The sequence below is a fragment of the Equus quagga genome, chromosome 1 (assembly GCF_021613505.1).
Source record: "Equus quagga isolate Etosha38 chromosome 1, UCLA_HA_Equagga_1.0, whole genome shotgun sequence".
NCBI classification, from domain to species: Eukaryota; Metazoa; Chordata; class Mammalia; order Perissodactyla; family Equidae; genus Equus; species Equus quagga.
In genome coordinates this window covers 69,670,320-69,692,975 of record NC_060267.1, presented here as the reverse complement: position 1 = coordinate 69,692,975, position 22,656 = coordinate 69,670,320, and the positions used below count along the sequence as shown (strand labels likewise).

General features: G+C 35.5%; 1 protein-coding gene across 1 annotated transcript in view; it reads right to left on the bottom strand.

The window, feature by feature from the left end:
- Window positions 1-22,656, bottom strand: part of TMEM38B (transmembrane protein 38B) — a 54,106-nt gene that overhangs the window by 13,698 nt on the left and 17,752 nt on the right. The window contains exons 2-5 of the mRNA XM_046640601.1: window positions 17,947-18,103; window positions 8,567-8,751; window positions 7,642-7,729; window positions 3,129-3,246 (exon numbers count right to left, since the gene is read on the bottom strand). Coding sequence (XP_046496557.1) covers window positions 3,129-3,246; window positions 7,642-7,729; window positions 8,567-8,751; window positions 17,947-18,103 — 548 coding nt within the window. The remainder of the gene's footprint in view (window positions 1-3,128; window positions 3,247-7,641; window positions 7,730-8,566; window positions 8,752-17,946; window positions 18,104-22,656) is intronic.

Sequence of the window (22,656 nt, the reverse complement as noted above, 5' to 3'; positions counted from 1 at the left end):
TAAATAAATACATATATCATAGTCATGGATTGGTAGGCTCAATATTAAGATGTCATTTTTCCCGAATGGATCTATAGACATAACACAAGCTCAATCACAATCCCAGAAGCCTTTTTTTTAGTAGAAAGTGACACCTTAATCATATTATTTTAATGGAAATGTAAAAGACCTAGAATATCCAAAGAAATCTTGAAAAAGAACAAAGTTGAAATACTTATACTACTTGATTTCAAGACTTACTATAAAGTTACAGTTATTAAGACAGTTTGGTATCGGCTAAGGACAGACATGTAAATCAATGGGACAGAATATAGTTCAGAAATAGACCAAAATAGACTAAGGCCAACTGATTTTCAACAAAGGAGCCAAGATAATTCAATGAGGGAAAGGATAATCTTTCCAAAACATGGTGCCAGAACAAGTTCATTTTCTTATGGGAAGAATAAACCTGACCCTTAATTCATTACCAATCATAAAACTTAATTTTTATTCCACAAATTAGGCCTTAAACAAAAACTGATCCTTGTAATTCAAAAATTTAGCACATATCAGTACTACTTATTCTTACGAAACCCACAATACATGTTCATTTTCTTTAAAGTTAGAAACTCTCAAAAGTTATACAGCTCCCATCACTCCTTCATAAAACACTCAACAAATCAACAGTAGAAAGGAACTAACTGCTTCAATCTGATAAAGGACATCTCTGAAAGACCTACAGTTAATATCATACTTAACAGTGAAAAACTGACTACCTTTTCCCTAAGATCAGGAAGAAGAAAAGGATGTTCATTCTATTTACTCAACACTGTACTGGAGGTTCTAGCCAGGGCAACTGGGAAAGAAAATTAGATAGAAGTCTTTCCAATAAATAATGCTAGGACAACTAGATATCCACATGTAAAAGAATGACATTGGACCCTTCCTCATATTATACACAAAAATTAACTCAAAATAGATCATAGAGTTAAATATAGGAGCTAAAACTATAAAACTCTTAGAAGAAAACATAGAGGTAATCTTTTTGACCCTGGATGTGGTAATGACTTCCTAGACATGACACCAAAAGCACACACACCAAGGAGAAGATACATAAACTGGAATTCACCAAAATTTTTAAAATTTTGTGCTTCCAAGGACACCACCAAGAAAGTGAAAAGTCAACCCACAGAATGGGAAAAAAACATTCAGAAATCAGAAATCTAATAAGGGTCTAGTATCCAGAATACATAAAGAATTCTTGCAACTCAACATTAAAGAAGACAAATGACAATCAAAAATGGGCAAATGATCTGAATAGACATTTCTCCAAAGATATACAAATGGCCAATAAGTACATGAAAAGGTGCTCAACACCATCAGTCATCAGGGAAATGTAAATCAAAATCTCAATGAGATGCCACTTCACACCCACGAGGATGGCTCTAATAAAAAAGACAAGCATTGGTGATGGTGTGGCAAAATTAGAATTCTCATACATTGCTGGTGGAAATGTAAAATGAAGCTGCTTTGGAACACGGTCTGTTGGTCTCCCAACAAGTTAAACAGAGAATTACTATATGATCTAGTAATTCCATCCCCATACAATAAACCCAAGAGAAATGAAACATATGTCCACAAAAAACTTGTATGTGAATATTCATAGCTCATTATTCATATTAGCCAAAAAGTAAAACAACCCAAATATCCAGCAACCAATGGATAAATAAAATGTGGTATACCCATACAATGGAATATTATTTGGCAGTAAAAAGGAGTAACATTCTGACATGTACAACAACAGGGATGAACCTCAAAAATATACTAAGTGAAAAACAACAGTCACAAGGCCACATATTATATGACTCCATGTACATGAAATGTCAGAATAGGCAAATTTAGAGAGATGGAAAATAGATTAGTGGGTGCCTACAGTTGGAGGGATTGAGGGAAAATGTGAAGCGACTGTTAAAAGATATGAGGTTTCTTTTTGGGGGTGATAAAAGTGTTCTAACATTGATTGTGGTGATAGCTGCACAACTCTGTGAATATACTAGAAACCACTGACCTGTACACTTAAATGGATTAATTGTATGGTATGTAAAATATATCTCAATAAAGCTGTTACAGAAAAATACATTACAGCTTAAAATTTGAGAACTAGAAGAGGAGGGCCCATGTGAGGAGATTTTGCCTCAGATATTTAAAATAACTTGAATTGCAGCCACAGACCACCTCCTCTGCAGAGACTACGCCAACAAAAGGAAATGATCCCTACAGTGACTTCGTTCTTTCTAAGACATAAATTTATATAATATATACAGTTTTCCTTTTAAGAATCCCATGGATAAGCTTTTAGTCAAAAATATCTAGGCTGAGACAGAGTCAGCTATAAAATTTTCTACACTTAAAAACAATCTTACTTTAAAATCAACTGTCTACCTGTGAAGAGGGAACAATGTCTAATAATGGTAAGAATAATAATAATCAGGACTAGCCTCATGATACAGCTACAAATAAAATTCATAACATGTGTCAGACACAGTGACAGAATGACATGTATCAGCTCCAATCTTCTCAACGCTTGTACAATGAAGACGAAGAAATCGAGATCCATAGACTTACCTCTTCAAGGATGAGATAGCAAAGCTGGGATTTGAATTTAAGACTGCTCGTCTCTAAAACCTATAATCTTATACCATACTACCTCCTATCAAGAGAGAATAAAGCTTCCAACCAGGCAATAATAATATAGACTGAGCACAAACATGTCCTAATGTAAAATTTTGAAATTTTAGACCTCAAAGGCACCTCAGAGAACATCTACCCCAAGTCTCTCCTTTTACAAATGAGACAACACTGTCTTTGCAGTCTCGGATCAGCTTTGGCTATTTCCACTACTCTCTAGCCTCCAATACACTATTAGACTATCTGCAAACCCTTCCTGATAGCCTGGACTAAATCAAACGAGGAAACATAGAAGAGCTGTGTTTCAGAAAATCATAGACGTGCTGAACAAAATCCACCAAATTTATCTTTTTAGACTATAATAACAGTAAAAAATAAATGTTCCTTTTACTTGCCTAGTGAGCAGAATTCTGGTTATACAGAATTTGTAATACTGATTTATAGCTACTTTGAACTCTTACCTTTGTGGTCACAATAAACATGGTATAAAGGAACATAAGATTATGCCTTGATATTGCCAGATGCCTGGTGTGCTGGAACGTGAAGATAACTGACCCCAGCAGGGTAACCTTGGCTGCACTGAAAATCAAACACATTTTAAGTTAGTAGGTAATAAACATGGTCTATCTCTATATATCTCAAAGAGTACTCTACAAAATATCAATTTAATGAGTTATTACACAGACAAAAATGAGTTCTGTGAATATACTTATAAAGTTTTATAAGTGCTAAGTTATATAAAGTTAAATACGTTTCTTTACAGCATAAAGTATCAGAAACTTTAGAATGTTCATACATATTGTGACTCTGATAAAGAGATTGCATTTCTATATGCTAATATTTCTGAAACACATTTGACTATATAAAACCTTTTCAAAAAGATTTGGAAGTTTGACGTTCCATAGGGTGATTTGGAAAAAACAGATCAGTCCTGAAAAACTTTAGTGCTAAACAAGCTCCTTGGTGGGGGTGGGGCGGGAAAAAAAAGCTCTGATGTGTAGCGTCTTCCCATTTCCATGGTGTAAATACTCCCATCACAGCCAATTTCAGGCTGCTGTGGAATGGAGAAGGGATACACAAATCAGCTCTCATAAAACAGTACAAGCCACCTCCAGCACATTACTTAGCTAACTCCAGCACAGAATATTAGCGTTAACTAATACCTAAATAAATTAATGCCGAAATTTTAAAGTCTATAGTAAGATATTAATCTACAAGTAAGCATTATTTTTATACTATATATTTGCCACATAATTAACGTCTATCTCAGTAACAGATCATTATCCAGCTCTTTATGCTTACAACTAGAAAAAGAAAAATGATAAATTCTTAGAATGCCACATTGCAAAATATGACAAAATTTAAAAGCCCCTATAAGCCATTTTATGAAAAATTAGTTATTAAATTATTACAAGCTAAGGACTAAGTTCAAAAGAGAGTTAGGTTTGGGCAACAGGGATTTGGACTTCGCTTAACAATATGACTGGGCAACATTCATGTTCTGGAACAGTGCTATCTACACTTTTTGACTGTGCATCCCTATTGGTAAAAAAAGACACTCCCTAGTATGGGTTTATCAATTAATTTATAAGCTATATACATGTACAGCTGTATTATAAAACATACACCAAATTGACATTTTAAAAAGATAAGATAAAAAACACATGTCTTAGGTTTGTCTTAATGTCATTTTGCTACTCTTTGTTTCTAATAGTTTGGTTTCTGCACCATAGTGCCTCATCATGGGCATCTCCTTAGCATACTCACATTCCTTTTTGGATTGCATTCTCTTCAAGCATAAATTCAGAAGTTTTGAATCTAAGGAGCAAAGATTTTGTAGACAATAAATTGGGGCAAGGCATTTCTAGTTTCCTGAGAAACTAGAAAATAAGCTTATATCTGCTTCCCAAATGCAACGGTGGAATAGCACAGGGTAACAGTTGCAGACATTCCCATACCAAACAGGAGAAACGGAAGGAAGAAAGGGGTCACTAATCCTATGCAATTTCAAAATCCAGCAGGGCAAATTCCACTAGGTTTCGAGACCTGGGAACAATCCTCTGTGGCTTCAGGCTCCATCCTCTGAGTCTGCAGCCCCAACTCCTGCACTCATGACTCTGGCCTTTGCACCTGCAACTCCAGCCTGTGGGCCTGGCCTCAGGCCTCGAGGCCCACAGCTCCCAGCTGAAAGTCATTCCTCCTTTTCCCTGAAAGGTAGTTACACGCTTGCAGCAGAGCAGTTTTATCAGCCTGTTTCCTGCCTACAGAGTTCTGGGAGTCTGACAGTCTTCTTTTATTTCATCTTGTCTCTGTCCCTTTCAGTCCAAGCTGGTAGTGTTTCTGCTGGCATAACATTTTCAAAAACCTTGTGGGTCTCCTGTGTAAGACAGAGGAATCCATGCCATTAGTCAGGATGGTCCTCCACCTAACTTTCCTGAATAATCTCATCTCTATTGCTGGCTTCTGCTGTGACAGCTGAATGGACCCATGAGTCCCACACCTAATCTGCTTAACACTAGCAGAAGTTGCCTAGCCACATCTTTGACCTTCTCTCCATAGCAGGTTGTCCTAAAAATGAATCTCCATATTTTATCCTCTTTTGCAATATGGATAGCCTGAGAATTCCCTAAATCATTAAATCTTGGTTTCTTCACTTAGCAGTTATTTGTTCAATTCAACTCTTTCCTCTCACACTTTACCATAAGCAACAAGAAGAAACCAGTCCAGACTTTCAACACTTTGCTTCAAAATCTCCTCAAGTAAATATCCAAGTTCATTGCTTATGAGTTATGCTTTCCACACAACTGTGGCACACAATTCAGCAGTTTTCTGTCACTATAAAACTCTATCACTTCTTCTCCAGTTTCCAACATCATGTTTCTCATTTCCTTTTGAGCATTCACCAGAACCTTTACCGTTCATATTTCTACCAATATTCTATTTATGATAAAAAACGTATTCTAAGACCATATAGGCTTTCTCTACTATACAAAAGTATTTGGTAACAGGTAAATGAAACCTTACATATATACACACATACACAAACTATCCTAATGTACCAGTGATCTATCTTGCCTGACCAATTGTTGATAATTAATTCATTCAGCTAATATTTATCAAGTGTCTAATATGTGGTAGGTGCTTGGGATACAAGAGCAACCAAAAAAGACAATAATCCCTGTCCTTGACATCTTGTATTCTTTGAAGGGTGGGGCAAAGCCAAGGAGAGAAGAAAATAAACATAATATCATATTCTAGAATATGATAAATGCTGTGGGGGGGGGGGGGAACAGGGGGAGGTATTGCAATTTTAAGCATAGGAGTCCTCATTAAGAAGGTAAGTTTTGGGTCGGCCCAGTGGCGTAGTGAAGTTCGTGTGCTCCACTTCGGTGGCCCAGGGTTCACAAGTTCGGAGCACGGACCTAGCACTGCTCATCAAACCATGCTGTGGTGGCATCCCACATACAAAATAGAGGAAGACTGGCACAGATGTTAGCTCAGCAACAATTCCTCAAGCAAAAAGGGGAAGATTGGGAACAGACGTTAGCTCAGGGCCAATGTTCCTCACAAAGAAAAAGAAGGTAAGCTTTGAGAAAATACTTTGAGCAAAGCCAATAAGGGAGTTAGCCACCTGAGGAAAAAGATTCTAGGCAGAGAGAAAAGCTAGCGTTAAACCAGACCACATCTAGCTCATTCAAAGACAGAGCAGAGTGAGCCACGGAGAGATAGTAAGAGATGAAGTCAAGGCAAATAGGGTGTGGCAGATAGGCAGATCTTGGAGGGTCTCTTTTTTTTGTTTGTTTAAAGATTGGCACCTGAGCTAACATCTGTTGTCAATCTTTTTTTTTAATTCTTGTTCTCCCCACAGCCCTCCAGTACATAGTTGCATACTCTAGCTGTAGGTCCTTCTGGTTGTTTAGAGGGTCTTATATAGACCATCTGGGGGAGTTACCGCAAGGGTTTAAACAGAGGAGAGAGACAATTTGATTTAGGTTATAAAAGCCCCAAGAAATGTTTTATGGAATGTACATTTCAAGCATATACTCAAAATGGGAAAAATTTCCCCTGAATATCACTAATGCTTTATTTATAACTTATTATCAATCAAAACCTCCTTTATTCTATTTCTAAACTACCTCATTCAAGCTTTAAGGCGTACTTTAAGGCGTATCCTGGAATTTGCTGATTCACACAAACAGATACTTCACCATTCATACTGCTTCTCAACCTTCATTTTTAATCCACTCAAATAAGCTTATTTTCACATAAGGTCTTTCCTCACCCTACTTATAGCCACTGTTCACTAGTCTTTTCCTTCTTGAGTTGTGGAAACAGTAACTCTTATTTCTCTATTTCATTTTCAGGTGCATCAGGGACATTTGTGACATTTAAGATTGAGTCTATCTTTAGAGAACATCTAATGATTACATGGATGCAAAAGGTAGTTTGCATTGTACAAGTACACAGTGAGTTATTTCCTCTAATCTTTTTCTTATTTTTATATGGAATTAAGCTCTACTCTCATTCTTAAAGCAACTAACAGGGCTTTATGATAATGTATTGATTGTTCCTATAAGCCTGACATTTTACTAGCAGAACTATGTATAATTTGAAATCTGGGTGATGCAGTCATTAATGAAAATTTCAAGAGCCTGCAACTGATTCACTTCCATACAGAGAAGTCTGTTCCTGGGTCATTCTCACTCCATAAACACACTCTTCCCACAATTCTTCAACCATCCAGAAGTTTTGTTTGGTTTTATTTTCTAAGAGGAGAAACCCAAAGAGAAAGAAATCTATATTGATTTGAAAAACTACGTTTGAGAGAGCACACTTTTTGAAAGGGTAACTTTCCTATTTATTTTTTTAGCTACATTTCATGCACATTTAGAGTCCCCAAAATGTTCTTAAAAAGAAATATGGTAAGATCTCAGGACAAAAAGCCGGGTCTCAGTACAGTTTATACCAACTCACTAGGACATCTTCATCCATTTGTCACCTTCTGGTTTCCAATCTCCTTTCACCAATCGTTCAAAATTTGTGACAATGCTACCACCTGCACCTAAAAATAAGATAATAAAACAATAATATTTATTCAAATTTTCTAGAGAAAATATTTGAAATGAAGCCATAATTCTATCCCCTGACTTAAAATGCCAAAGAAGATCCCCAAAATATAATTCTTGGGAGGAAGAAAAAAGTTGCCTTGTACATTTATGATACTGAAACAACTGCAATTCTTCTCTTTCACCAGCACGGCAACTGTCTATTGTACCATAATTAAGGTTAAAATTGGGACCTCAGGCACAGAGATGTGGCTAGAGGTTTCAGACCCAAAAAATAAAATCCTCTGCTTTATCATTTCCTTCCCTGATATTAGCTTTAGGTGCAGTATACTATAACAAGAGATTAGAGAAATTTGTTCAATTCCTACGTACAAAAGAACTCAACAATAAATGTAAGCAACACAGAGTGAACATGAACCCATAATCAATCATATTTATTATTTCTAGTTATTCAGGATGAAAAAAAGACAAGAAAACAGAGCAATGTTTCTTTTATCTACATGTACCACATAATTTCTTATGTAAACTTGTTTTATCTATACTGGCACTACACCTTAATTAACTATGAATTTCTCTGGTTCGGGGGATGCTAATCAAGCCAATCATAAAAATTTTATATTATAAGACAGGCTCAAAATAATAGCTGATGACTAATAATAGTGAAAAGTGCTAGTTTTGATTAACTTTACTAGCCAACAGAAACAAGGCTTCCATCCTCCAAAAAAGATTCTGTTATTAAAGTATGTGGTCCCCTGTAATGTAATTAGAGAGTTACTCGGTAGTCGCAGTTCACCAATAACAGAACATTTATGAATACATATCGTTAATATTACCTCGGGCCCATCCAATAGCTATCATGACTATCCAGCCATTTTTGTAATAGCTATCAGCATGTGTGACTCCACCTACTATTTTCCAAGTTCTGGTTACTTCCTTCATTCCGGCAGCCAAGACTTCAACAGGTAGGAAAGAATAGCCCTGGGAAACTAGGTCATATGGGCAAAAAAATATAATATACCTGAAATTAAAATTCAAATATTTTAATATAAAAATGGAGTCAGAAAAACAAAATTAAAATCCAGCATATCAGCAATAACAATTTGGCAAATCCAACAAATGGAATTATCCATATAAACATGAAATTTGACTTCAAGAAGACCACAGATTGGGTCAATTTTTTTAAATTTCACGAAGCACATAAAAGTCATGATCAAAGGAGAATGTAAATTTTGGACTTCTGAATACTCTATGCAAAAAGTATTTACTGAGTTCCTAATTTGTGCCTATACTGTTCTAAAAGCTAACTGCTGAATCCACCAACTAAATAAAGCAAAATGTACAATCACTTCTCAGGCAGGGACTTCTCTAGCTAGAATGTCTTTGTCCTGCAAGAAAAGGAATTAGAAAAGGGCCCTGGTAGCTGAGCAAGGGCTACATTTTAACCCCACTTACATCTTCACCTGTGCCCCTTTGCGCAGCACATAAACTGCAACCTAAGCAAAGAAAGGTTAGAGCACTCAAGGAGACACATTTGTGTTAAGGAAAAACATGTTTTCACACAGCTGAAAGAATATGGAGCTTCTTTCTCAATTTAGGTGAGTAAGCTTAAGTTTTAACCAATTAAATTGTGACATTACTTTAATAATAATTCACTCCTTGTGGTCTGCTCTGGCCATAGGTGCTAACACAGTTTTTTGCTGTTTTCTGCAGCTAAGCACAGTGGAAATATCACCTTTGACAAAACTCTCAACACTGCCCGACAGATGTGACACCAGTCCTTGGCCAGAGAACTCTCTGGAACCACTACACAGATCCTGGGGACTGCCCAGTCTGTGGCCCGCAATGTTAATGGCCACCACACTCATGACATCATCGATGACATCAAGAGTGGTGTGGTGGTATGCCTGGCTAGTTAAGACACACCGAGGACAATACTTCAATAAAGGATCATTTGGAAACGGAAAAAACAAAACAAACAAATAATAATAATAACAATTCACTCCTCCTCAGGTGAATTATTTTCTGAAGTTTCATTTGTCCTAAGCATCTGTTCAAACAATTTAGCAGTACTGTTAATTGAAAAACACACTAGTTTTCTCTCCCCCACTCCTAAAATACTCTCTGGTAGACAATTTCGTGCTTAAAGCAGAATATATTTTCTTCCTAATGGAGTGCTATGGTATACACTGCATGAAAGAAGTATTATATCTCTTCTAAAAGAAGTTGTTAATCTTATTGCAATTCATGATTCATAAAGTCAGAATTCCCAAAAGCATTCATGGAATATGAAATCTATTTGCCAAAATACGGCTTCAGAGACCAATACAAGATGCAATGGTTTGTTCAGCCCGCAGCACCTTTTCTTCTTCATCTCCACTTACCAATTCGTTCTTATTCTTCAATGTCCCGCTCAAATACTACCATATACATTGACTTTGGGAGTTTTGTTTTATTTAATATTCTCTGTTCAAACTAAATTCTGACGGCTCTGTACAACTAAAATATTTGGTTCCTATGCCCCAACATAGCTCTTTATACATTTTTCTTTATAATATACAAAGGCTGTAACGCTCATAACAAATTATAATAGTCCTTAGACAGCAGGACTCACTCATCTTGTCACCCCGTCACCTAAAGCCCAGCACGATGAAAAGCGGCCCTGAATTAAGTCATTTATTAGCAGTCAATGTGGGGGCAAATTACAAAATATACCAAATCAAAGAACCACTTGATAATTAAAGAGTTTGAGAGAAAAAAATTATCTGAGAGTAGTAAAAACCTTTATGAAAATAACTGGCATGATTTTAAAACTTCACATGTTCATATAATATTTTGAAAGCCTCCATACACTTCTATCTTTAAATATAGACTAAATCTCCAGGAAGCCAATTACGTATTGGGGGGGGAGGGGAGTTACACTTCAATGAGTAATTTGAAAATGTATTTTTAAATAAAACAAAAATGTGTTGGTATCCACTGTAAATTAAGAAAGGAGGATTTGGTTTCACTTGAGCAGTAATGAATGCTCAAAAGCAAAAACACTCAAACAAAAAGAAAACAAATGATCCATTTTCATTCTCTACACCAAAACTATCTTCAACATGAGTTAAAAATTTATACTAGTGGCAGAGCAATCTTAGACTTTTCATATTCAACTCTGTGACATTATGGCATACAGTCTAAAATTTATAATTATTGCTGTTTTTGAATTAAAAAGTCTTTAATCAGATATTTCTAAAGCATCTCCATAATAAGCTAACATTTTAAACAGAAAACAGTTCTTGGTTCAAGTGTTAAATAGCCACAGGGCAAAAGGACAATTGTTGATTGTGCTCAGTAGACTTAAAAGTAAACATATCAGATCAATGGCTCCCCAAACAACCATTCCTGCTTATAATCCAAGGGAGCTTTTTAAATTCCTTTAATGAATCACTCAACCAACGCTCATTAAGCAATCATCATGTCTTTCCTTCTGTAAAGATTATAATTCTACCTTTAACTAAAACTGTCACTCCTAAGCAACTTTTAACTTGTAAAATGCTTAAAGAAAACATATTGGAAAAGAAGAAGAAATGGGGCATATTGACAAGAAATGGAAGGAAAAGACGATTTCTTATACATTTTTAAGTCAATTAGGTTAATGGAGAAACGAAAACAACAGAGAATAGTGCCAAATAATAGAAGTTAATCTAAAACAGGGTACAAACAGGATGCTAGGCCACTGACAACTGAAAGCTAAACCAGTTTAAGTAGGAAAGGTGAAAGTAGAATTTAGGTTAATATCAAGAGTTGAGCAGAGAGAAGCTTCCTACAGTTAGTCACTGAGAACTCTGTTTTCACCCTGCTATTAATTCTACTCCTCTATCAAAGATAGTATTATTTAACTAAGCCAAAACAGAACGATAAACTAAAAACAGTTCATATTAGTCCAATATGACAGCTTTGCTCTTACTCTTATTACTCTAACAAATTAATAATTTTATGTATATGTTTTGAAAAAGACTATTGCTGAACGACAGAACTATAAAACTATATCTTGTCTTTTTCCTCATAAAAATGCCGTCTCAGTTACGCAAATGTGCAATACATAATAACTGATACTTGTAAGTTTAAGGAAAACAAACTGGGACATAAAAATCAATACACAGAAAAATTACAAAATATTTATCTCCCCCAAAAACAGTTTTCAACAAGAAAAATCCTATGAAAGTGTCTGCTGTCTTCCAAACAATACTAATACTACACCACGACATGCCCAGTTATTGTTTCCCTCTGCCAGTAGATGGTGCTGATCTCCAGAGTGAGCACGATGAGCTACTGTGCCAAAGACGACCTTTCCGACAAGCGCACGCACAGAAGCCCTTAGTTTAGCTTGCTGGAGATTAAAGTAATTCCAAACGCCATTTTATGTCCCAAAATAAAATCAAATAAAGCAAAGATTACAAATTTCTTCTCAACATTAAAACTTTAAAAAGGGAAACAGTAAAATATTCTGTGTCTTAAAGACAAATATCATTTTTCATATTTAAGGGTCTGTGAGAACAGAGACAATGTTTGTATTCCAGAGTTGAAAACAACACACTGCACAAGAGCAGATTAAAGGATTAGACAGCCTGGGTTCGTATCCTGGCTCCAACTACTGGAAATCGGTGATACCTTGGGCAAGTTAATTAATTTAACCGTTCTTACCTCAGTTATATCATCTGTTAAATGAGAATAAAACAGCACCTACCTTACAGGGTTCTTGTGAGGTTTAAGTGAAATAATATATGCAAAGCACTGAGAAAAGTGTCTGGGAACACAGCAAATACTACAGCAGTGCTATCGTTGTTGCTGTTTTATAATGCCCAACAAAACAACTAGAACCAGTAAAAATGCTCATCAACAGAAGGATAAATAAAATATAGATACTAATATAATGGATTATATAGCAGTGAGAAGGAACGTACTATAGCTACGTGCAAAAGCACAGATGAATCTTAGTAACATAATGTTGAGTGAAAAAAACAAGTTCCAGAGAACAATATACAGTATGATACCCCATTATAAAATAGGGCTGAAAACAAATAAAACTAAATATCTATTATTTTGATATTCATACATACGATACATCTTTTTTTTAAAGGTAAGATAAACACAAACAGGATAGAGGTTATCTGTGGGAAAAGTAACGAGAGATGAGGGAGGGGAAGAGATACATGAGTATATGTAGGTTATTGGTAAAGTCCAGTTCTCGGGTTGGGTGCAATGAAGTAAAAATGTAAATTAGCATAACCACTTTGGAAGTGATTTGACATTATCTAGTAGAGTTTAAAAATCACTTTCCCTGACTTACAACTAGGATATACAACTATGTACTGGGGCTTTAGGGAGGGAAAAAAAAGAGGAAGACTGGCAACAGATGTTAGTTCAGGGCCAATCTTCCTCAAAAGAAAAAAGAAGGGGGAGCTGGCTGAATACTGCAATGGTTAAGTTCACACGCTCTGCTTCAGCAGCCCAGGTTTCGCAGGTTCAGATCCTGGGCGCAGACTTAGGCACTGCTCATCAAGCCATGCTGTGGTGGCATCCCACATACAAAACAAAGAGAGAATGACACAGATGTTAGATCAGGGACAATCTTCCTCAAGCCAAAAAAAAATAAAACAGGACGACTGACAATGGATGTTAGCTCAGGGACAATCTTCCTCACAAAAAAAAAAAAAAGGGAAGAGTATAGTATGTAATAGCTGTAACTATGATAGTGTAGAACAGTATATCTATTTTAAAAATGAGAAGAGGATCAGAAGAGGTATGCAAAAAAATTAATGTTTCAGTAATCATAAGGTAGTAGTTTTAGTACGGTTACTCTAAAACTATTGTGTATTGCGTGCATAATAGAGAATAAAACAAACGCGTAATGTTGGAATATTCTAATTCTATCACGTCTTGTGCCCTTAAGTACTAAAATTCTTAGAGTGGAAAAAAGGAGATACATATGTAACAGAGAGAGGTTAAATAAAAGCTCAAGGGTCTTGAATGCATTACAAATATCAATATGAACCCGCGTTATTTTATCCTTATTTTTTCCTAACTCTGTCCCCTAAAAAGGCCTAGAAACAATAATCAATCCACCAATAATGAACATCTCTAGTGCTCAGAGTGTGGTCTTGAAATGCTATTTCTCACTAAAAGAAACCAGAGCTTCTTAGAGAAATGAGTGATTCCAGAAGAAAAGTACAAGATGAATCTTATATTAAGTAGCAGGGAAGCTAATCAAAATCCCAGGAGCCAGTCTGAAGAAGCTCCCACTGGCCAAAAATGAAACAACTTGAGCTTCAATAATGACAATAATCGCAATTTATTGAACCCTATGAAAATGCTTGAATGCACTCATAATTATTTTTTAAAAAAACCAAACTGGTCACCTCTTGAGGATGACAGGAGACCAATTCTTATCTTAAAAACTGGTAAGTAGGGGCCAGCCCCACGGCCTAAGTGGTTAGGTTTGGCATGCTCTGCTTCAGCAGCCCGAGTTCAGTTCCCGGGTGTAGACCTACACCACTCGTCAGTGGCCATGCTGTGGCAGCATCCCAGATACAAAATAGAGGAGGACTGGCACAGATGTTAGCTCAGGCAGAATCTTCCTCAGCAGGTAAATAAACAAACAAACTGGTAAATAAAGGGAAAGAATCAAGTATTTATCCTGCCTTTCCTATATGAATTGTACAACTGGGTAACCAAATAAGAGATGATTAGTGAGAAGTATCTATTTACAATTCTATTCCAACTAACACATAAGGAGAAAAGACAGAATTAGACTATTAACATTTTGCTATTTCCAATTAATTGATACAGTCATTAAGTATAAAAGGGTGCTAATGTCAACAAAAAGAGAACTAATCAGCCATTTGGGGCCTCTTATGGTCTTGCTAAAGGAATCTAACCTGAATCTGATTTGGATTCTGGATCAATCTGCCAATTTTCAGGCAACACAGAGAATAAAGGAATATAACGATCTGCACTTATGAGAATGCGATCAGCAAACTCCAGACTATGGAAAACTCTACGTGTCAAATGGTACTGGTTCTTCAAGAGATAAATTATAAGGAAAAAAAAAGAATGGAGGGGGGACCCATAAAGTAAAAAAGACTTAAGAGACATCAAATTTTTTAATGGACATGACTAAATTATAGTGTCCAGGGACAAACATTTGGATGACAAAATTATAAAAATAAGCAAGAAGTGATTACCATAAAAGTCACGATAATGGTGTGTTATTGTAAGGGTTACCTAAGGCAGGACGGGGGTTGTGATTGAACAGGACACACAGAAGGGACTTCTAAGATGGATGACAAAGCCGTATTTCTTGATTTGGGTAGTGATTTCAAGGATACACTTTACAATAATCCATTAGGCCATATATTTGTTTTTTGTGGTTTTCTGAATTTTCACTTTATAAGAAAAAGATTTCTTTAAGTGGTAATTTTTGTCTTACTCTAAATGATAGATATACAAGTTTTTATTATATCACAATTATTTATACTTTGCATATATTTTATAAATATTTTTTGTACCTGTTCAATACAAAGTAAAAAATTTTTAAAAGAGAAGGACTTTCTTTTTCTTCTTTCTTTTTTTTTTTTTGCTGAGGGAGATTTGCCCTGAGCTAACATCTGTTGCCAATCTTCCTCTTTTTGTATGTGGGCTGCTGTCATAGCATGGCCACTGACAGACGAGTTGTGTAGGTCCACACCCGGGAACTGAACCTGAGCCGCCAAAGTGGAGTGCACCAAACTTGACCACTAGGCCACTGGGGCTGGCCCTAAACTAAAATTTTTTAATTGAAAAACATTGTTCTTAATGAAAACTCTTCTTGGTTAAGATCACAGTCTAAATGCTGAATTGAAATCCAGACCCCACCATTTACCAACTTTCTAAGCCTCAATTTCCTCTTATCTAAAATGGGGATAATCAGGGCCAGCCCAGTGGCATAGTGGTTAAGTTCGTGTGCTCTACTTTGGCGACCCAGTGTTCACAGGTTCAGATGCTGGGCACAGATCTACACACCACTCATCAAGCCATGCTGTGGCAGTGTCCCACATACAAAATAGAGGAAGATTGGAATAGATGTTAGCTCAGCAACAATCTTCTTCAAGCAAAAGGAGGAAGATTGGCAACAGATGTTAGCTCAGGGCCAACCTTCCTCACCAAAAAAAATATAAATAAATAAAACGAGGATAATAAAAGATATGAGGTTAATAAAAATCAAATACTAATACTACTAATTCACTATATAAAAATGTACTTCTCATTTTCCATTTCTAATCAAGATTTATAATTCCTTGCTACTCAATTACAGAAATCCCTTATAATATGACAATACATAGCAGTCTATTCCTTTAGCAATGTATTTACTGAGCCTAGAACAGTACTTGGAACATGGTTAACAAAGTCCCTGTTCTGATAGGGTGTTATTCTAGTGGAGTGAGACAGACCAACATAAAAAGAAATAAACAGATAATATGCCAGGTAATAATAAGTCTAAGAAGAAAAATAAGGAAAGATGTGTGATAGTCATGGGAGAGGAGGTGCTATTTTAGTCAGGGAAGACTTCTCTAAAAAAAGAAAATATGAGCCTCAGGGGAAAGGACATTATAGAGAAAAGACAGCAAGCACAAAGGCCCTGAGGTAGAAAAACACTTTATGTGTTCAAGAAATGGCAAAGCCAATGTGACTACAGGAGACTGAACAGGAGTAGAGTGGAAAAGACATTACATCAAAGAGAGTGGAAGGGAAGATTTCCTAGGGTTTCATAGGCCACGGTAAGAGTTTTGTATTTTGTTCTTAAGATAAGAAACTACAGAGCATAGGAATATTATGTTCTAACTTATTTTACAATAATCCCTTCGTCTGCTACATGAAGAATAGCCTCGGGTATAATGAAAGAAGCAGCTAGACCCCTTAGGAAGCTACTGCAATTGTCATGCAAGAAACAGTGGTGGTTGGTCTACAGGAGTAGAAGAAGTAATGGAAACTGTCAGATTCTCCATATCCTACTCTTTACATAGTTTCAGTAGCTACACACATAAAAACATTCTCCAAAATGCTAAAATCTTTTAAAAATATTGTTACAGAAATAAAAGTCCTTAAGAAAGTCTTTCAAAACACATAGCACCTGGAAGACTATACTTTAAGAGATGGTTAAACAAATCTATGAGAGAAGTGTCAAGGCTCTAAAGTCAAACTTCCTGGTTTTGATCCTAGCTCAATCACTTACTAAATACGAAAATTTTAGCAAAGTTTCACTATGCCTCAGTTTTGTTATTTGTCAATTGGGAATACTACTAATAATAGCTACCTCAAAGGAATTGTGATTAAACATGAAAAATGAATATAATGAATTTAGCTGACATATAGTAATAATTCAACAAATATTAGCTATCAAATTTATTATTCTACTCCTACTAGTTTCCACTGCCACAGGTTCCCACTATTACTTTTTCCCATTGCCACTACTATTTATAATATTTCCTTTTATGACTGGTTATATATTCATTTAAAAATTATCCCAATAAAAATGAACTTTAAGTGTTCCTAACATGTTATATATTTCATTGATAGAGTTTTTTAATGAAAAGCATAGTTTTTGCTATAGATATAACAAGTACTGTGATTTGTATTATGCTTCTGTTTAACTTGATGGATCAATCCTTAAGGATACCTGAATTTGGGTGTGCAAAACTCCAAAGTAATTCCTAACATTTTTTCTTCACTTCAAAACTAAATTCAAAACAAAATTAATGTTAAATTTCATAAAGTTCTGACAGATCCAACAAAGAGTATGACAGGAATAATTATTGCATATGAATCATAATCAATTAGACTTCGTGTGGTTGGTCACATTCTTGATTTTATCCTGTTGTATATCTGCATGTATGGGTTAGGTTCACAAGATAAACTGTTTGGGGCCAAATATTTGATGCTCTTTCATGTTTGAATGCCTCCACTACAGATACATTAGATAATGGTAATAACTGTCTCTGGGAGGGCAAGGGAGAAGGGTTAGAAAGAGACATACTTTACACTTAAAACCTTTGGCATTTGGGTTCCTTCCCTTGCACATGCATTAACTTTCAAGAAGATAAAATATTTTTTAAAGCAAAAAGTTCCATTTACTAATAATTTACAAAACAATTTTTAAAATGACTCATAGTTCACCACAATGGCAGCTTACCAGATTGCAGATGCCAGTAATATATTAGTGTTGTTTGCAAGAAACCTCAATACAGGCTCGCCAAGCAGCACACAGGATAAGATTCCTCCACCAAAGCAGTGGAGCATCGCAGTAAACCAGCTTGAAAAAGGGTTCTTCCGGGCCTCTGCTGCTGCTCCTGAAACGGTAAAGTAAAAACGTGGTCTGACAGCTGTACACGAAACAAGTCTCAGGTATCAGTGGCACTAAAGAAACAAACTTCTTAACTTCATAACTTTCAGGAACTTAACATTACTCATAGGTGTGACAATCACAATCATCAAAAACCATACCTTTTGTTCTTTAGATCAAGACTAGAAACATTTTGTTAAGACATGGATGATTGGGCACCTTTAAAATACTCCGTTCAGGCTCTTATTGCCAGTTTCTTACTAGTAGATTATTATAAACAATCTCCCCATTTACTGTCTCCTTTCATTCCCAATCCTACTGTAAGTACTCCTAGTCAGTATGTCAAAGCAATACATTAAGAAAAATTTATAATCTTAAGTACTTCAAAAATAAAAGGTGAGATAAATAAAATAAGCCTTCAACATGGACAGGCTAGAAAGCAAACAATAAAACAAACCCAGAGGTGAAAGGCTGATGAGGAATAGAAATTTACATCATCTCAAAACGCTGCCTAAGAAATTACTTATTAATTACAGAAGGAAATAACTTCAGTGGAGAAATCGTGCAGACGTCACTGTAAACAAACAACATCGGGTGACTCCTGATATGACGCACTAAGAACGTATCATCACTTCTGTGGTATTTCTACCAAAAATGTATAACCTGAACTAATCTAAGCAGACACACCCAAATTGAGGGCTATTCTAAATAAATTTTTAAAAACAAAGACAAAGGGGGTGGCCTGGTGGCACAGCAGTTAAGTGCGCATGTTCCGATTCAGCAGCCCGGGGTTAGCCAGTTCGGATCCGGGGTGCGGACATGGCACCGCTTGGCAAGCCATGCTGTGGTAGGCATCCCACATATAAAAGTAGAGGAAGATGGGCATGGATGTTAGCTCAGGGCCAATCTTCCTCAGCAAAAGGAGGAGGATTGGCGGCAGATGTTAGCTCAGGGCTAATCTTCCTCAAAAAAGAAGAAAAGAATAAAAGAGAAAAAACCCTGGCCTATACTTTAACAATGTAAAGGTCAAGAAACACAAGAAAAGGCTGATGAAATGTTCCAGATTAAATGACATTAAAGAGACAACAACTAAATGCAGTGCATATCCTAGATCATATACTGGAGTAGAAAGAATATTTATAAAAACTTTTTGGACAACTGATGAAATTTAAATATGGATTGTGGCTTAGATAACAGCATTGTATCACTGTTAAATTTCCTGATTTTGATAACTGTACCATGGTTCTTAAAATTAGCACACTTAAGTAATCAGAAGAAACTGCGTAAAATGCCTCCAATTTACATTCAAGTGGTTCTGAAAAAGTAATATGCATAAATAAAAACATTGAGAGAGAAAATGCTAAAGTACAAGCTTCCAGTTATAAGAACAAGTTCCGGTGATCTAATGTACAGCATAGTGACTATAGTTAATAATACTGTATTGTATACTTGGAATTTGCTAAGACTAGATCTTAAGTGTTATCACTCCCTCCCCCAAAAAAAGGTAACTATGTGAGGTGATGAAGGCGCTAACTGACTTGATTGTGGTAATCACTTCACAATGTATATGTATATCAAATCACCACACTGTATATTTTAAATACATATCATTTTTGCAATTATACCTCAATAAAGTTGGGAAAAAAAATAAATTGGGCAAAATGTAAGTAGTTGGTGAACCTAGGTAGAGTATATGGGAGTTCCTTGACCTACTCTGGCAACTTTTCTCTAAGTTTGAAATTATCAAAGGAAAAAGTACACAAAAATAAATTCAGCTAGAGAAATAGTAGCAATTTATAAAAATAAAAGTAGAAACTAATTAAATAGATGCTAAAATTGGGAGGTAGAGATGGGCAATCAATAAAGCCAACACAAAGCAGTTGTTGGAAAGGACCAATAAAACAGATCATTGCTCAGTAAGTTTCAGAAGGGGAGGGGGCATGCAAATAATGCTAACATTAGAAAGAAATTATTTTAGTCAGAGATTTTTTTAATTATAGGAAAATAACCTGTATTTAACCTAGTAAATGTGAAGGTATAGTTGAAATGGACAGTTTTCTAAGAAACTATAAATTAGCAAAATTCTCTTAAGAACAGATAGAAATCTGACCATACAAATAACTATGGAAAAAAACTACAGGGCAGTCAAAGATCTATCCTAAGAAAGCTGCCAGACTCAGATAAATTCATAGAAAACATTTACCAAATTGTTTTGGATTACTCATTTTTATGCTATATAACCATTATAGAATTTAGCAAAGGAGAAAAATTTAAATCATTCCATGAAACACATAAGGCCAACATCAAAAGTTATAAAGAAAGGAAAAAAGAGAGAATCAGTGAGAAAGAAGGAAGGGAAAGAGACACGGAGGGAGGGAGGAAGAGAGGGACGGAGGAAGGAAAAAAGAGAGAAACACTATAATTCTAACTTATGAGTATAATGCACAAATATATTAATAAAAAGTTGAAATCAGTAGTTTTTTGAAAGGATAATAAATCATAACCAAGTAGATTTTACCAAAAGAATTTAAGGAGGGTTCAATATTCAGAAATTCATGAAAATCATTCACTATACTAACAAATTATTATGATCACTCCCTTGGTCAGACAGTAAAAGGTCACTTGATAAAAATTTCACATTATTGATTTTTAAAAAAAATCTAGCGGGGCTGGCCCCGTGGCCGAGTGGTTAAGTTCGCGCGCTCCGCTGCAGGCGGCCCAGTGTTTCGTTGGTTTGAATCCTGGGCGCGGACATGGCACTGCTCATCAAACCACGCTGAGGCAGCGTCCCACATGCCACAACTAGAAGGACCCACAACGAAGAATATACAACTATGTACCAGGGGGCTTTGGGGAGAAAAAGGAAAAAAATAAAATCTTAAAAAAAAAAAAAAAAAATCTAGCAATCTGAGAACAGAAAGATAAGTTCTTAACCTGAATAAAGCCATGAAGGAGAAGATTTCAAATTTGACTTCATCAAAATTTAAAACTTCTATATTACAAAAGACTGGGACAGAATGTTTTTTCAATACACATAAGGCAAATTCCAACAAATCAACAGAAAAAGACAATCAACACAATAGAAAAATCGGCAAGTCACAAAGCAGCAACTATAAATGACTAATAAACATACCAAAAAAAGGAAAGTCCTCAACTCATCAGTGATCAAGGGAAAACGAGAGGCTATTTCACACACATCTAATTGGCAAAAAAAAAAAAAAACCCTACAGCTTAATATTAATAAATTTTTATATTAATAAATTGGCAAAGATGTGAAGCAATTCATATACTCTTGTGAAAGTATAAACAGGTAAACCATCTTGAAGAACAATTTGGCAATATCAACTAAAATTTTAAATTTAAAATTGACTCAAGTGCCCAAGAAGTTCCATAAATATTAAAGCCATGCTGCTTATAATGCTGTGAAAAAATGATAACAATCTAAGTGACCATCATCAGAGGATCAGTTAAACAAACCATGATCACTTATACTATACAGGAGCAACTCAAGAATGTGGTAGATCAATACCAACATGGGAAGAGCCCCAAGACATGCTGTTGAGTAAAAACAAAAAACCAAATACAATCATGTTGGACAACAGTATTACAGCATGGAATCATTACAGGCGAAAATGCAAAGATCACACATTTCTATAGGCACATACATATACATGGAATGCACAGAAAAGGGTCTGCAATACACCAAAATGTTAACTATTATTATCTCTTGAGACAAGCCTGGAATTAGGAAAGATGGTCAAAGGGGCTTTAAATGTACTTAATTATATTCATCATATTATTTAACTATATTTAAATTCTTTAAAATAAAATGTCCATTTATTAATTGTATAATTAAACAAAATCTTAACAAATTAGGTCACATCCAATCTGAGGAATACAACACATTTATTCAAAAACAGGTGGCAGCTTTACATGCACTGACCTGACAAAAAAGGCAACCATATGTATATAAACAGTATGTACAGTAAAAAATCACTTAAAGGGGAAAAACAGAAAACTAGATATTTCTCTAGGTACATACACATGCAGGTAATGCATAAAATAAAGTCTGCACGAACATACAAACAAACTGTTAACTGTTGTTACCTCTTAGGAAGAGGCCCACTCATGCAAAAACAAACAACAAAAAAACAACTACGCAAATGTATGCGGGGGTTCAGCAGAGTAACATCATCATACTTTTATTAACATGGAAATTCATCTATATGTGCTCAGAAAAAAAAAAAAGGAGGTAAAAATTTAAATAGCACAACCCATCATTCCACACAACAAAATGTGCCCAGGAGTGAACATGAGTTGGCAGACGTGAATTTTCTGTGGTGTACACATCCTGTCAAGTGAAGTGATGCCAAGGTTTAATGATAAGCATCTGGTGATAACTCAAGAAATGGTGACCTGTTCCAATCTGGAAGAAAAATTAGTTATGAGAAACTTACTAAAAGAAAGGATGTCAATCTCCAGTGTAGCATCTTCCCCTAAATCTAAGAATTTTCAAGTTATTTTGATGATACATGGTCATAGTCTTTAGAGCCAAATCTC